Source organism: Lucilia sericata, unplaced genomic scaffold (assembly GCF_015586225.1).
Source record: "Lucilia sericata isolate MDLA Ls3-8-SP2 unplaced genomic scaffold, ASM1558622v1 Contig001193F_arrow, whole genome shotgun sequence".
In the NCBI taxonomy this organism is placed as follows: domain Eukaryota; kingdom Metazoa; phylum Arthropoda; class Insecta; order Diptera; family Calliphoridae; genus Lucilia; species Lucilia sericata.
In genome coordinates this window covers 82,501-100,749 of record NW_023995158.1, presented here as the reverse complement: position 1 = coordinate 100,749, position 18,249 = coordinate 82,501, and the positions used below count along the sequence as shown (strand labels likewise).

Sequence of the window (18,249 nt, the reverse complement as noted above, 5' to 3'; positions counted from 1 at the left end):
TCTGATCGTTATGAGCTTTTATAAAGCTTTTGGCAAATTTGCGATAAGCGCTCCAGTGGCGCAATTGGTTAGCGCACGGTACTTATAATCAGTAACTTGTGAGCAATGCCGGGGTTGTGAGTTCGAGCCTCACCTGGAGCAGCAAATCGAAATTTTTTAAAATTATATTTAATTAAAAAATAACTATTATAAATTAGCTTATTAACATAAAAAGTAAAGGAAAGACCATAAAACAATTTGTGTGCGTTAGAAATTTAAAACAATAACAAACAAGAATGAGAGAGATAGACAGAATTCTAGAAAATGATGACGACAGAACTACCTACCTACACATGTATAATAATTTAATTTCTTCTCTAAACGCCAGAGAATTCATTCATAAAAAATAAAAGCACTTTTTCTTAAATATGTATTCAAACAAATTATGATTCACAACTTGTTGTGCCAGGCATGGAAACTTTTCGAATTTTTTCGACTTTTTCAGACTTTTCGATTTTTTCGACTTTTTGACTATTTTCGACTTCTTTCGATTTTTTTTCGACTATTTTTTGACTTTTTTCGAGTTTTTCCGACTATATTAGAGTTTTTTACTTTTTTTTACACTTTTTTAAGATTTTCGACTATTTTTGACTTGTTTCTACAATTTTCGAGTTTTCGACTTTTTCCGACTTTTTTCGACTTTTCGACTTTTTACGACTTTCATCGACCTTTTTCGACTTTATTCGACTTTTTTCGACTTATCGACTTTCAGACTTTTCGACTTTTTTCGACTTTTATTAACAAAGTCGACTTTTCGACTTTTTTCACAGACCATAGTCGAGTTATCGACTTTTTTGGAACAAAATAGTCGACTTCGACTTTTCGACAAAAAGTCGATTGTTCGATTATTCGAAAGTCGATTTATAGAACCCTACCTCAAATCGTCGGGTCTAATAAGGCCAGTGAAGATATAAAAGCTACATTTACATTTTTTCATTCGATTTACAATTACTACTATTTCTAATTACTTGTAATCGCGTGTGGAAAGTACTTGCCTCCAATGACATCACCGTGTTACAATAATGACTTAAAATGCTATTGTGTAAGTAAATTTTAGCATTTTAACCACTTACATCGTAGTGATAGCTTTTACTGGGTAGTCCTTATATTAGTTTTACAAGTCCATAGAATAGTTAATCGACTTTGCATTGAGTAGTACAAAGACCAGTTAATAGATTAGTTAATAAACTAACCAATAGTCTACTCTTGTCAATTGCTTAGTCTTAGACTAGTCAATAGGCTACTTTATAGAATATATTTGGAATTAGGTCCAGTTCATAGAAAATGGACTATATACATCTCATCCCATTTTATGCATCCTCCTTTCAACCTAAAATATTACATTCTTATACGATCTAACCATGATACATCAGTCTATTACGTTGTGAAATCTGAAAATTTGTATTAATATCCTCCATTGATATTGAAATTAGTCCACGATTTCAGTCACACAGTTTAAACTGTCATAAATATGATAAAAATCGTGATAAAAAGGTGTAAAAGTTAACTTTATGTACCCAGAAATATCTGAAAATGTGTTTGATTATCCCCAAGAGAATATCATTAATCCTAGGGTTCTATAAATCGACTTTCGAATAATCGAACAATCGACTTTTTGTCGAAAAAAAACGAAGTTGACTATTTTGCTCCAAAAAAGTCGATAACTCGACTATCGTCTACGAAAAAAAGTCGAAAAGTCGACTTTGTAAATAAAAGTCGAAAAGTCGTACTGGTCGGAAAATGTCGATAAAGTCGGAAAAGGTCGAAAAGTCAAAAGAAATCGAAAGAAGTCGGCTTTTAATTAAATGAAAAAAGTCGAAAAATCGACTTTTCATAAAATGCAAAAAGTCGAAAGGTCGACTTTTAACTAAATGCAAAAAGTCGACTTTTCGTTTCAACTACAGAATCCTTATTAATCCCCATTTGGTATACAAATCGCCTAATTGATAGCGTTCGACTAGCGTCGACTTTTTTAACTAAATGCAAAAAGTCGACTTTTCGACTTTTTGCATTTTATGAAAAGTGGATTTTTCGACTTTTTTCATTTAATTAAAAGTCGACTTTTAGGCTTTTCGACTTTAAGTATTTTATAAATAGTCAACCTTTCGACTTTTCGATTTTTTTCGACTTTTTGACTATTTTCGAAAATTTTTTGACTTTTTTCGAGTTTTTCCGACTATTTTAGAGTTTTTGACTTTTTTTTTTCCACATTTTTAAAATTTTCGAATATATTTGACTTTTTTCTACTATTTTCGAGTTTTCGACGTTTTCCGACTTTTTTCGACTTTTTTGACTTTTAACGACTTTTCGATTTTTTTCGACTTATCGACTTTTTTCGACTTTCGACTTTTTTCGACTTATCGACTTTTTTCACAGACGATAGTCGAGTTATCGACTTTTTTGGAACAAAATAGTCGACTTCGTCTTTTCGACTTTTTTGGAACAAAATAGTCGACTTCGACTTTTTTCGACAAAAAGTCGATTGTTCGATTATACGAAAGTCGATTATAGTATAAATCTCAGCACTGAATATGTATAATGAACTTTTGAACGAAACTTTTAGTGTTGCCACACATCAGAAATACACTTATTATAGATCGTGAAGGTGAAACATTATAAAAATTCCCTTTTAACATTACCGTTAATTTAAAAATGTTTGTTGTTGAAAGTAGATCCACCTTCGAACTACATATTTTACTAAAAACTCTTTTTCGTAAAAAAACAAAATTTTCACCAATAAAACCAATGTTTTTATACTGACATAAAATATTTTCAAACTAATTCATATTATTTTTTTTAATTATTTATTTATTCGTTGTTAAAAAATAAAGAAACAAATTGTTTTTTTTTTATATTTCTAAATATTTTCATTAAAAAAATTACATATACATTTATGCATTGTACATATTTATGTATTAATATATTGTATTAGTATTAGTATGTATGTATATTTACTAAGCTAATTTTTTATTTTATTTTAAATAACTAATTAATTTTGTATATTTTTCTTTTAAATTTTGTATTAAGTTTTTTTTGTGTGGGTAATTTTTAACAAAGTTTATTTTTTAAAACTTAAAGCCTTTTAATAATTATATAAAATTACAATAATTTTCAAAATTTGGTATAATAATTAATTAAGTTTTTGTTTTATTTATTGGTTATAATGTTGGTGATGAAATTTTTTTGCATTTTGCATTTAATTGAGTATCCAAAATGTTTCGATGATATGTGAATTGAAATTATTATTTTCAAATAATATGTATAATTTTAAATAATTTTTAATTCTTTTAAAAAATTTTCATTAACTTTTACAAAATTAAATGTTTTCTTTTTTAAACTCCATAAAACTTTTTAATAACTTTAAAAAATACTACTATTCACCCTAATCTGAAGGAATATTACTAATCACTACTCGATATAACACGATATTTTTATACATATCATTAAATATATTAATTTGTTCATTCTATTTGTAACACATCGAAATATAAGTCGTAGACCCACAAAAATTTAATATTCTTATACAATTTTAAGCCGATCTAACAATTTTTGTCCGTTAGAGCATAAACGAGAGAAGCTAGAGGACTGAAATTGAATTTTTAACGGGGTTTTCCTGTATGTCTGGAAGGAACTATACTCAGAAACTATCTAAACAAAAATGGGTTGACTGACAATAGTGGGCGAGGCACCGTCCATATAAATTATATTAGTTTATCTGTGAAAATATAACAGCTAGAATTCTAAATTTTTGTTGGAAAACCTTTAGTGTCAATATGAATATTTAAGACAAAAATGGGTGGGCTACCAATATGGGGCGTGACACCTCCCATATGAATTGAATACGTATATCTGAGAAATCATTATATCTTAAAATTTAGCATGATTATCTTTGACATCCATGTGAACGTTTGGATAATAAGTTAGTGGATATGTAATAAGAGGCGTGGCACCACCCATATGAATTAAATACAAAAATTCGTATATCGGGGAAACCATTAGAGCTAGAATCTCAAAATTTGCACTAGTAAAATTGAAATACATATGACAAAAATGGGAGAACTTGGAATAGTTGACACACTGGCAATAACTAGTGTTCATATAAAAGTTATTAATGCTGAATTTTATAGGGTCAAATTGGGCCCGATCATTAAGAAAATCGGAATTGTCTCTTATACTTAGTTGTACAGACTTTAGATGATATACTAACATGGTTGACATTTCAAACACTTTCAATAGGCTTCGTAATTGGCCTAAAATCGGCGTATATTCCACATTTAATCAAATTAGCGTGTAGACAGACGGACGGATACTGGTGGGTGTATGGCCAAGATTTCTATGCCCATAATACTACTTCCTACTATATTTATGTGGAATTCAACTCTAGCCCACTTTGTTCTCAATGTCTGGTTAGTTTTTATAGGTTAAACGATATCCGGAGTTTGAGATAACGGGCCTAGAAGTTTCGTATAGTTACTTTTTGATATTGAGTGCTCTAAAAATATTCAAACAAACAATACTAATATACACTATTCGACCCATTGGCCTATCGATCACAAATGGGTTTATACAAGATGAAATACAAAATATAAAGTAGAACAACTTCCATCATTTTAGCATTTCAATTTAGATTTAACAGGGAAAGAGACAACCCACTTTGTGATGTCATTTCTGTGAATCAATTGAAGTGGATACCCTACTGTTACCCACAAAATTGTCTATCGTTTTAAACATGCCGATTGAAATGTCTATTTAAATTCTATTGGATTTTTGACCTAGAGTGTAACTATTAGAATTCAATTTTAATATTTTTTAAATGTTTTTAAAATTTCTATAAAGTTTCTATAATCTGGTCCCGATTTTAAATGTTTAAATATAAAATTTGAATTTGGTCAATTTTTATATATAAATGCTTTAAGGGGTGGGGTTTCTTTTATTGAAAGTGTTGTTTTAAAAATTGTTACACTCTTAGTTCTTTCAATTCTCCAATTCTAGAAAAATTTGTAATCCATTAAATATATTCTTTAAAATTGATTTTAAAATACATATACTCCCAATATTAACAATATATTTCGTAAAAAGTCAATGAAAAATTTTGTTGTTATACACATTTTATTTAATTGTTTTTATGTAAATTATTGTTTCGTATTTACAACCATTATTAATAGGTTTATAATTATTTATTTCATTTATTTTATAATTAATTAATTAAATTTAATATTTTATGTAATAAAACTAAAAAATATATATATTTTTTAATTACAAATTGAAAAAAAAAGCCAATAACTGAATATGTATCACATAACTGAAAGGAATTTTTGTATTTATTTTAATTTTAATTATGATTATTATTTATAATTTATATAACTACTATTTGTTTTATTAATTACTAATAAAAAATATATATTTATGTATTATAATTAATATGTATTTAATACTAATTAAAGCATTAAGCAATAATTGTTGTAATTGTTTGTTAATCATAAATTATATATTCAAGATGTCGCTGATAAACGTCGTCCACCTAAAACATCCAATTATCAAATTTTCCTCGACGAGTTGGTTTCCTTTTTTTCGTCAAATTTTGCATTAATCCAAACGCATGCGACCGAAGCAGTTTTAAAAATTTATTTTTTATAAAAGCAGATATAAATTTATAAAACATATAATAAGAAAGAAAAAAGAAGAACAGTAGAATATTTGATTTATTTTTATTTGTTAGATAAATTATGAAAATTTATTTAATTTTAATAACTTTTAATTTTAATAAAAAAATATGTGTTAATAAATAATGTATAATGTATTCATGTAATATAAATTTTATTAAAAAAAATTAAAACAAACTAAATATATAAAACTTAAATCAATTTGAATGTATTCGAAAAATCCCGTTATATCACCGGCACTGATCAAAGGTAATGTTGCCAAGATGCAAAAAAAGACTTTTTACTTGAAGAGAATAAGTAATTTCAATGAAAGAGAAAGTCACTCATTTTACAAGACCATTAAAAAAAACTCTTTTTACGATTTTATTACAATATTTTTATTAAAATATTTAAAGAAATTTTAGTGCAAAATTAAATTATTCTAACTTAGGCGATTATAACTATAAAAAAAATTTCAATACTATTTTTCTTTCTGAATAACGATTTATATTTCAAAAATCGTTTGAACGTCCATTTTATTGAAATCGATTAATATTTTTTTTAATTAATTGAATAAAATGTTTTTAAACCTTATCATCACTAACCACTAGTTATTTAAAAATTTCATTAATATGAACATTTCTTTTATTTTTCGATAATAATTTGATAGAAATTCATTAACTGGTTTGCCAACAAAAAGTTTTTAGAAGGTAGTAGGCTATAGACTAGACTATATACTAGATTATATAGAATAGGCTAGGCTACATACTATACTATAGTCTAGACTAAAAAATAGACTCTAGACTAAACACTAGACTAGATTATAAACTACATTCTAGACTAGACTATTGACTTTACTACACTCTTGATTAAACTTTAGGCTAAACTTTAGATTAGACTATAGGCAAGACTATAGACTAGACCATAGATTAGACTATAGACTAGACTAAATACTAGGCTTTAGACTACTCTAATGTCTGGATTATAGACTACAATATAGATTAAACTCTCGACTAGATTATAGACTACACTATCGATAAGTCTATAGACTATACAATAGACTAGAATATAGACTAAACTATTAATTAGACTATAGATTACATTATAGAATATATTATACTATAGACTAGAATATAGACTAAACTATATACTAGACAATAGAAGATACTACAGACAAACCTACAGATTAGCCTGTAGACTAAAGTATAGAATAGATAGACCAGACTATAGATTAGATTATAGACTAGATTATACTATTGACTAGACTATAGACTAGAATATATACCAAACAATACACTAGACTATAGAAGAGAATATAGACTAGACTATAGATTAGACTATAGACTAGACTATAGGCTAGACGATAGAAGAGACTATAGACTAAACTAAAGATTAGGCTATTGACTAGATTGTAGACTAAACTGAAGGCTAGACTATAGACTACTCCAGTCTGGATTATAGACTACATTCTAAATGAAACTACATTACAGACTAGACTATGGACCATGCTTTAGACAAGACTATAGACTAGACCACAGATTAGACTACAGACTGGACGAAATACTAGGCTTTAGACTACTCTAAAGTCTGGATTATAGACTACAATATAGATTAAACTCTCGACTAGATTATAGACTACACTATAGATCAGTCTATAGACTATATAATATACTAGAATATAGACTAAACTACTGATTAGACTATAGATTAGATTATAGAATATGGACCAAACTATATACTAGACGATAGAAGATACTATAGACAAACCTATAGATTAGACTGTAGACTAAACTATAGAATAGACGATAGACCAGACTATAGACAAGACTACAGATTAGACTATATACTATACTATAGACTCAACTGTAGGCTAGACTATAGTCTAGAGTATAGATGAGACTATAGACTACTCTAAAGTCTGAATTATAGACTAAAATCTAGATTAAACTCTCGACTAGACTATAGACTACACAATAGAGTAGAATATAGACTAAACTATTAATTAGACTACAGACTAGACTATAGATTAGATTATAGACTAGATTATACTATAGACTAGACTAGAATATATACCAAACATTACACTAGACTATAGATGAGACTATAGACCAGACGATAGATTAGACTATAGACTAGACTATAGATAAGACCATAGACTAAACTAAAGACTAGGCTATAGACTAGATTGTAGACTAAAATGTAGGCTAGACTATAGACTACTCTAGTCTACTACTACTACATTATAGACTAGACTATGGACCATGCTTTAGGCAAGACTATAGACTATATACTAAACTATTGATTATACCATAGATAAGACTATTCACTAGTCTAATCTATAGTCTAGTCTATAGTATCGTCTATAGTATAGTGTATAGTCTAATATATACTTACTCTAGTCTATAGTCTAGTCAATAGTTTAGTCTATAGTCTAATCAATAGTCTAGACTATATAGACTAGACTATAGACTAAATAATAGATTAGACTATAAACAAAACTAAACTAGATTATTTATTGACTTGTCTAGTTTCGACTATCAACAAAAACTGTCACATAATCCTCTGTGGAGTTTGCTGATGAACCCTTAAAAGTTGCGTTAAATCAAAGAAAGGTCTTTGGCTACCCTCCCTTCCATTGTACACTTGTCTATCGCCTTCTTCTAGAATTTTCTCTTTAACAGTTGACAAATTAGGCAAAACTTCACTAGCCTCCATGGATGCTACAAAATTTTCATATTCTGAAGGCAAACTGTTAAGAAGCATTATAACTAAAAGTTCTTCTTGTATAATTATGCCCAAATTTGCCAATTTTTTAGACAACTCCGTAAAATAATCTACATGTTGTCTAGTATTGACTCCTTTAGTCATTTTCAGTTTCGTTAAACGTTTATATAGAGATATCTTTCGTAGTGGTCCTTTTGGCCGGTATTTTTCCTCCAGTCGCAGCCAGGCCTCTCGTGAGGTTTGACAATTTTTTATAATATTTAATTGTAAAGGTTTTAAACAAAGTCTTATAGTGGCAAGAGCATTTTCATCATCTGCCTCCCATAAGGCACGAGCCTGTTCAGTTTCAGCATCTTCTAGTTGGGCAGTACCATTTGCTAGCTTCCACCAACCGTTATGTATTAAAACATTACGCATTTGTATGCACCAGCTGTCATAGTTGCGTTCACCAAGTTTTTCTATTTCATATAAAGAGACCATTTTGTTTTAAGATTTTATTTGTTTTTAACACTTTTTTTAAATTTAAATTTTCTGATGTTTGCTGTTACTAATTAACTGAAAAAACAAAACACTTTTTAACTTTACAAAGTACAAAATTTGAATGAAATTAAACTGGAGTTTTGTGAAACAACATTTACATTGAAAAAACCGAGTAACAGTCACTTTTAAATTTCAACTAAAATTATAAGCTTTTTACTTAATAACTAATATTAGGAATAAACAGAAATAATGGAAAGACATTTTGAAAACCATCTAATTTGCCGGAAGCGGAACCTATTCGTGCCATTTTTTTAATATTAAAGGAAATAAACAAAATAAAATTAAAATAATCTATATTTTATATAAATTTTTCAGATGATTTATTTAATTTCTTTATTTAAATAATATAGAATGTAAGTGTATGCATGTAGTATGTATTGTTTAAGTTTGTATATGTGGTAATTATATATTTATAATATATTGTTTGTATTATTAACATGTTTATATTATTAATTTTTGTATGTCATGCACGTTAAATATTTTATTGTATAATTTTTTTTTTTGAAAAAGGAATGTTTATCTATAGGTTTTGTTTATGTATTGTTTTTTATAATATTTCACATATAAATGGGATTTTTAAAATCCTTTATTAAAGGGACATGCAAATAATTATTTTATTTTGTTAAATTTGCTGTTGTTAATAAACAAAACAATAATATAATTTGTATAATAATCATAGAGGAAGAACAAACTTTTTTTTTAGTTAACTTACACACATTTATAATACAAAATAAAAAAAGAAATCATATTTATATATAGTAATTAAGTTACAAAAAAATAAAATTACTTTAAGCACAAGAACAACATGTTATTTTAGTTAATAAAAACAACAATAATAAAATACACAATAAAACTAATAGTACTTTAAAAACTAAAAACAATAAATGTAAATTTTATTTATATATATTTATATGCATGTATGTGGAATTGGGATTTTTTGAAAAAAATTTATAATAAAAATAGTTTAGTTTTATATTATAAAAAAAGCTTTTAAATGTCAAAGTATTGAAATCAAGTAAAGAGGAAGTTTTCGTGTGCTAACAGAGTAGTTTGATGGGAAAATTTTTTGAAACACTTTGAACTTTTTTTGTGTTTTTTAAAGAAATGCTTATGTATTTATATTAATTTAAAAAAGGAATGTTAGAATAAAATCTACAAAAGAAAGAATTTTCTATATTTTTTATGTCAGTGTAATGTAAAGCTTAATAATTAAACTTCTAAAAAATTTCAAAATTTTACATTTTGCAAGCCGAATTAAGCGCTTGATTGGTGCATTCAAATATTTTAGGCTGAACTAAAAATTAAGGTGAATTAATTCTAAATAGAATTAATTATTTTTTAGCTCCTCAAAAGCTCTACTTTTGAAAGGAATTGTTTTATAATTTTTAACCAAAAATGTTATAATTTTCAGATTTTTTTTATTAATTTCACAATTAGTTCTGGAACGTATACATTTAGCCTATATTATTTCTTTATTCAACGATTTTTGTTCAAATTTGAGAACTTCAGAACTTTAGAGCAGTTGTGGAATTAGTTCTTTTTTCGTTTTTTTGTTAGAAATTGTTAAAATTGGGAGAAATTTGTGAAACAGTTAATGTTTATTTTTCTATTAAAAGATTTCTTACAAATAATACATAATACTCAGGCATGAAAAATTCAGCACTTTAGTACTTTTTGATATTGAAAAGTACCGCAGTACCCCAATGACATTTTCGGTACTTTTTCTAACTTATAAACTTTTGATAAGTAGTCTGTAGTTTAGTCTATAGTCTAGTCAATAATATATTCCATTGTCTAGTCTATTGTCTAGTCCATCGGTTCCCACCAGTTTTTACTTCGCGGACCCCTTGAGGAACTTATTTAATTTCGCGGACCTCCATACATATTTTGATATCTTATTGTTCGAAATAATTGTTCGTCCGAAAATTGACCTAGTCCATAAATCCCTAGGTCAAATAAATGTAGAGATGTCATATCTATAAAATATTCCCGATAGGTTTTTAATTGCATGGTTTTGAAGATAGAAAGAGTTCTTTGTTGAATTGTTAACATGATGTTTAATGTTATGATCGTGAGATCTTTCATATTCATTTTTCGTCAAGGTATCAAAAAAGTTTCTTTATCAAATATTGTCGACATGCGCTTAAGCAGTCACGTTTCAAAAATTTATTGCGATTACAGAGGGGTAAAGTAAGCTAAGTTTTCGGGAAAATAATATAAGAAAGTTGGACTTCTTCCATGTTGTTGCGGAATGCGTTATCCGCATAATATATGACATGAACTCTTTTACTGCATGGCTTTACCTACATATTTACGCGAAACGCTATGGATTTTCTAATGTTAATTTAATAATATTGGTCGATAAAATCAAGTTAAAATCTTTGTATCACGTCGGAAGGGAATATTTATATTTAAAATTAACTAAATTAACGTATTGAAGCTGTTTTTGAAATATATAATTTTAGTCCTTACAAACAAGAACACTTTTGCTTACAATTTGACAAACTTAAATCTGGTATAAGCTTGTCTTTGAATTATGAAATGTGGCCTTATTTCATACTCCGGAATACCAGTATCCCTAGGGCCTAGCTTCTTCTTGATAAACAACCGAAAAAAAAAAAAATTCAAAAAGTCACCAAAAAATCTGGGATTATTGCATAAAAGCAGAATATTGTTTATTCATGGATTTTTTCGTTTGTCTTCGCGGACCCCCTAGGATTTTACTACGGACCACTAGGGGTCCACGGACCCCAATTTGGGAACTGTTGGTCTAGTCTATAATCTAGTCTGTTGTCTAGTCTATAGTTTAATATACATATATAGTCTAGACTATACTAAAATAGCTTAGTCTACAGTCTAGTCTATAGTATAGTCTATTGTCCACATTATAGTCTAGTCTATAGTGTAGTTTATTGTCCAGTCTATAGTGTAGAATATAGCCTAGTCTATAGTTTTGTCTATAGTCTAGTCTACAGTCTAGTCTATAGTCAAGTCTATGGTGTAGTCTATAGTGTAGTTAATAGTCTAGTCTGTAAACTAGTCTTTAAACTAGTCTATAAACTAGTCTATAGAGAAGTCTATAGTTAGTCTATAGTGTAGATTATAGTCGTAATCTATAGTGTAGTCTATAGTGTAGTCTATAGTGTAGTCTATAATCTAGTCTATAGCCCAGTATATAGTCAAGTCTACAGTCTAGTCTATAGTCTAGTCAATAGTCTAGTCTATAGTCTAGTCTATAGTCTAGTCTATAGTCTAGTCTATAGTCTAGCCTATAGTCTAGTCTATAGTCTAGTTTATAGTCTAGTCTATAGTCTAGTCTATAGTCTAGTCTATAGTCTAGTCTATAGTCTAGTCTATAGTCTAGTCTATAGTCTAGTCTATAGTCTAGTCTATAGTCTAGTCTATAGTCTAGTCTATAGTCTAGTCTATAGTCTAGTCTATAGTCTAGTCTATAGTCTAGTCTATAGTCTAGTCTATAGTCTAGTCTATAGTCTAGTCTATAGTCTAGTCTATAGTCTAGTCTATAGTCTAGTCTATAGTCTAGTCTATAGTCTAGTCTATAGTCTAGTCTATAGTCTAGTCTATAGTCTAGTCTATAGTCTAGTCTAGTCTATAGTCTAGTCCAGCGGTTCCCACCGTTTTTTACTTCGCGGACCCCTTGAGGAATTTATTTAATTTCACGGACCCCCATACATATTTTGATATCTTATTGTTATAAATAACACTGTGATACAAAAGTGAAGAAAAATAAAATGCAGTCGTTCTCATATACCAATTCTATTTCGTTATAGTCCATAGAGTACGAATATATTTTTAGTTTTCCCCTATCACTTCGTTAACTTACTTTTTAAGAGCAAAAGATGCGAAAAAGAGCCATTTTTGAAGTTTTAAATTTGAAAAATCATAAGTTTAGTAGTAGTTTTCATCCGATTTTCAAATGTTCGTCCGAAAATTGTCTTAGTCCTGGTCCATAAACCCTATAAAATATTCCCGTACATTGAGATCGGAGATGTTTTCAATTGCATGGTTTTAAATATAGAATGACTTCTAACATGATGTTTAATTTTATGATCGTGAGAGCTTTCATGTTCATTTCTCGTCAAGGTATAGAAAAGGTTTCTTTATCAAGTATTGTCGACATGTGCTTAAAGAGTCATGTTTCTAAATTTTTTTGCGATTGCATAGGAGTGAGCTGAGTATGTAAGCTAAGTTTTCGAGAAAATATGTGAAAGTTAGACTTCTTCGATGTTGTTGCGGAATGCGTTACCCACATAAAATATGACCTGAACTCTTTGCGAATGTACTGTGAATTTGGATCTTAATTTTGAATTTTAAAATACCTACGAATTATTTTACTGCGTGGTTTTGACTATTTACGCAAAACGCTATGAATTTTCTGATGTTGATTTAATAATATTGGACAACAAAATGAAGTTAAAATCTGTGTATCACGTCGGAATGGAATATTTATATTTAAAATTAACTAGATTAACACTTTTGCTTACAATTTAAAAAAATATTATGAAATGTGACCTAACCTGGGATACCAGTATCAGTATTTAATTCTAAGGCAAATCATTATCCGTCTGCTATAAAAACATTTATTGCGATACATATACATTTATAAAAATTACAAATCACGTAATACTTTACTTTATAAAAGTGAAACAATAAATTTGTAAGGCCTAGCTTCATCCTGATAAACGACCGAAACAATAAAATTCAAAGAGTCACCAACAAATCTGGGATTATTGAATAAAAATTGTGTATTTTAGTATTTATGACAAATTTGGAGATATTTTTAATATTTTCTAACATATAGATAATATTTTTTATTCGTGATTTTTTTCGTTCGTCTTCGCGGACCCCCTAGGATTTTGCTACGGACCACTAGGGGTCCGCGGACCCCCTTTTGGGAACCGTTGGTCTAGTCTATAGTCTAGTCTATAGTCTAGTCTATAGTCTAGTCTATAGTCTAGTCTATAGTCAAGTCTATAGTCTAGTCTATAGTCTAGTCTATAGTCTAGTCTATAGTCTAGTCTATAGTCTAGTCTATAGTCTAGTCTATATAGTCTAGTCTATAGTCTAGTCTATAGTCTAGTCTATAGTCTAGTCTATAGTCTAGTCTATAGTGTAGTCTATAGTCTAGTCTATAGTCTAGTCTATAGTCTAGTCTAGTCTATAGTCTAGTCTATAGTCTAGTCTATAGTCTAGTCTATAGTCTAGTCTATAGTCTAGTCTATAGTCTAGTCTATAGTCTAGTCTATAGTCTAGTCTATAGTCTAGTCTATAGTCTAGTCTATAGTCTAGTCTATAGTCTAGTCTATAGTCTAGTCTATAGTCTAGTCTATAGTCTAGTCTATAGTCTAGTCTATAGTCTAGTCTATAGTCTAGTCTATAGTCTAGTCTATAGTCTAGTCTATAGTCTAGTCTATAGTCCAGTCTATAGTCTAGTCTATAGTCTAGTCTATAGTCTAGTCTATATTCTAGTCTATATTCTAGTCCATAGTTTAGTCTATAGTCTTGTCTATGGTCTAGTCTATAGTCTAGTCTATAGTCCAGTCTAAAGTCTAGCCTATAGTCTAGTCTATAGTTTAGTCCATTGTCTAGCCTATAGTCTATTCTATTGTCTAGTCTATAGTCTAGTCCATTCTACTTATAGTCTAGTCTCAAATATGCCCATGAAGTTGTTTTTAAACTAGTATGCTTCCCATTATTCTAGTGTAGTACTAATATGTAACTGGATCATTAATAATTCCTTCGAAGTACTTTGTAATGAAAACAATGTTCCACAGTACAGCTACCAGAAGTAATTGCAAGATTTCTGTTCAAAAATCTGAAGTTGTCCCATTTGCATACGTTTTAGAACTAATTAATTTCGAACAAATTCTAATTTCTTTCCTAGATTTCCATTTTCATACAAATATTTTGATATAAGAACATAACTCTCTTAGATTGAGACAACCTTTCCTATTACGATAAAAAATTGAGAAAATGTGGTTCAAAACTATCAAAGGAGTACTAGAATCCTATCATTGTCTTTAACACACTGTTCATATATCAATATGCTAGAGCTTCAAACTTCAGAGCAAAACGAAATGCTTTTTTTTCTAAATTAATACTGACCGACATACTGGTCTTTAAAAAATTAAAATCTTTTTGAAACCTAAAAACAGACATATTAAAAATACTATGGAAATGGTATAAATGACTAAGATATTAAAATCCTAAAACTTAAGACAAACTTTAAACATGCATAATTGCTAACATCAAACTACTTTATATCATAAAAAAAAAATTCTGGTAATTGTTGATTTCCATTAATTAGTATGTAAAAAATATAAAACTTTGTAAAAAATACTAAAAAAAGTGTTAAGTTTTTATGTTTTTTTCTTTCTTTGTGATTTTTGAAAAGAAAAGTGTAGGCGTTCACAGAGTAAAATGTATAAAGCGCTGTTTTTATATATTGAAATAAAAAAAGCAACAAGGTTATATTTAAAACAGACTTTTTGTTTGGTTAAGAAGTATGAATAATAAATGTCTATAAACTACACTGGCTTTCACTTTACAAGGGGGGAAATAATTAATTAGAAAATAACGCACACACACACACAATATAAAATGCTTAAAACAGTGTTCAAAATAAAAACTATAAAATAAAATACTCTAAACATAATTTTTCTACGCACATAAAAATAGAAAAAAATATTTAAGTGATTTTTTTCTCAGTTTTTAGGTTTTGTTTTTTTTTAATTTTTCTTAAACTTGCGTAACGCACTGTGCATATTTATCCAGTTCAGCGCGTAAGACTTTGTTGCGATCCGTTTCTTCTCGCAATGTACGTACAAGTTCATCGATTGTACGCTGTTGAGCATGGACCAACAATTCCAATTTGTCCACACGCGTTTCCAATTCAGCAATTTTATGTTGTGACCCGGCCGTGGTAGTGGCACCACAATTATTTAGCACATGATTGCTAGAACTATTTAGATTAGAAGATTTGGCAACTGTGGATGATTGTGTAGTGCTCGTAGAGCTTGAATGGTGTGTGGTATTACTGCTGGAGGCTTCAGCTGGTGAGGCAGAGTTGTTGGCGGTGGTGTTGGCCGCCGCAGAGTTTGGTTTTAAGATATTACGTGTGGCCGCCATTGAGGGAGAAGCACTACGATTACGTATTGACAGGCTATTGGGTCGTGCCCGTACATCGTCCACCACATGGCCAGAGGAGCTGTTATTAAGGGAGGTATTATTCGAAGCCGCCATTACATCATTGGCTAATTTAGCACTTAAACTTTTAGTCATGGCTTCGCTTAGAGTTTTAGCTGTGGTATTACTGCTGCTACTAGTAGTACTACTGCTACTCTCCACTATCATGGATTGTTGCATAATGCTGGTGGATGAAACCGATGATGATTGCACTTTTGTCGAGCTGGTCGTGGCAGAGGAGGCTGAGGTGCTAGAATTTGTGGCTTGCATTGAACTGGTCACCTGTGAACTGACATTATTTGTTGTTTTCAGCTCCTCACTTAATAGTTTCGAACTTCTATCGCTTGTGGCTGTTACCCCATCACTTACACTTGGAGATGTCTTCTTTTTAACCTGTGATGCTTTTAACTCTTCCATCCAGGGTGCCTTTTTCTTTTCCCATTCTCTAGGTTTTGGTTTGGCTAACTGCTCCTCTCCCGTTGAATTATCATCGGATTTTAATTGATCATCACCACTCTGTGTGGTATCACTACCATTGCCATTGACATATAGAGAATTGTTATTGCTTTCGCCTATAGCATTTATGGCCGCCGATGGAGGTCTACGTTTTGGCGCTTTAACGCGTCCTGCGCGCATATCGGGTAATATTGAACCGCGTTCAACGCGATCAAAATCTGTATCTTCTACGGCTATGGTGGCGGCTCTTCTCATTACAACACCTCCACTGCCCGAATCGCTCGCATAGCTGGGCGATAGTTTACTACTGCCTACACCATCGGCGTAGTCGTGTGATGCTGCGGTGGTTAATTTACTTTCGACATTTTTGACTTTTTGTTTGATCCCCGATAAGATGTTGCCTGCAAGTGTAAGATAACATCATAAGTTATTGAAAGTGAAAGATTAAAGTGAAAATTAAATATAAAATCCTATATTTACAAAGTACTTTTGTAATTAATTGGTACTTTTTATAACCACCATCAAAAAAGATGGGGGTATATTGATTTTGTCATTCTGTATGTAACATATCAAGATATTGGTTCTAGATTCTCAAAGGGTTCTTATTACATTCCGTTCGTCTGTACTTCTGTCTGAAAGCAGCATAGGAGCCACACGGAAAAAGGTGTGTTACGCCTAGAACTCATAAAAAGTCTCTCTTTGTTCTCATTTTACAAATTACTGTCACTCTTATATACAAATTACAAACGGAAATTTCGGATTATTTGGTGATATGAAAATAAAAACTCTATTACTCACCTGTTATGCTGGTCACTGTGGTTGTTTTCTTAACAGGCACTGAAGGCTTTTTATTAAGTACTGGTGGTGGTGTCGTTTTTGTTGCTGCTGTTGTTTTCTCATCCATATTTTCCATACTCTTGCGTAACTCACTGGATAAGGAGGAGGAGGAAGTGGCTGTTGTTATTAAAGTCGAGGTAGTTGATGTGGTGGTATTATTACTACTAATCGACGATGCAATCGTTTTACTCTCCTGCTGTTGCTGTTGTTGTTGCATATGTAACTGTTGTTTCTTAAGGGCCAAACGAGCTGCAACATCGGAGGCATTTGTTAAATCTAAATTCTTATTTTCCAAAGATTTACGCTGAGCAGCTACATTGCCCGTGGGCAAACCAGTTTCCGAAAGTATATCGTTTAAAGAATCTCGAGAACCAAAACTATCTTTACGATTGGAACTTTGGGTGGATGAAGAACTACCGGATTTTTTAATCAACGATTTGACATTGGTCGTTGTTGCAGCGGTTGTTGTTGTTAAATTATTGGTGGTTGTAGTGTTTGTAGTATTTGTTAATTTGGCAGTTGTTCTATGGGTTTGTTGAGGTTGTGATTGTTGCTGTTGCAGATCATTTAGTGGCGAAACTGTAAAATTTTTAATAAATAATTAATATTAAATATATTTAGGTTTAAATTAAAAAACTATTTTTTTAAGCATTTGGTTTTTTTGTGTTAATAATTTCTTAGTTTCTTTTTATTATTCTTATAATTTTGTTGGATATTTTTTAAAGCAGGCAATTTAAAGGGTTTGTAAATTATAACAGCAGCTACTATAAACTATTCATTGAAATTATTTAAACAAATTTTTAAC

At 29.8% G+C, this 18,249-nt stretch overlaps 1 protein-coding gene and 1 non-coding gene across 10 annotated transcripts in view; one reads left to right on the top strand and one right to left on the bottom strand.

Moving 5' to 3' along the window:
- The first annotated feature begins 49 nt into the window (after positions 1-49).
- Positions 50-141, top strand: Trnai-uau. Its single transcript is given in 2 exon segments — positions 50-87; positions 106-141. It is a non-coding gene; the product is annotated as a tRNA-Ile (tRNA).
- Positions 142-5,389: 5,248 nt separating this feature from the next.
- LOC119610432 (SH3 domain-containing kinase-binding protein 1) overlaps positions 5,390-18,249 on the bottom strand; it is a 62,214-nt gene continuing 49,354 nt past the window's right edge. For 7 of the 9 annotated variants that reach the window (XM_037965630.1, XM_037965637.1, XM_037965632.1 and 4 more), the window contains exons 6-8: positions 17,406-18,023; positions 15,724-17,008; positions 5,390-5,603 (exon numbers count right to left, since the gene is read on the bottom strand). In XM_037965630.1, the coding sequence (XP_037821558.1) occupies positions 5,561-5,603; positions 15,724-17,008; positions 17,406-18,023 (1,946 nt within the window). In that variant the 3' untranslated portion in view covers positions 5,390-5,560. Of the gene's footprint in view, positions 5,604-15,317; positions 17,009-17,405; positions 18,024-18,249 lie in introns of those variants that run through there. The other 2 variants (XM_037965638.1, XM_037965639.1) reach the window with 1 other exon arrangement.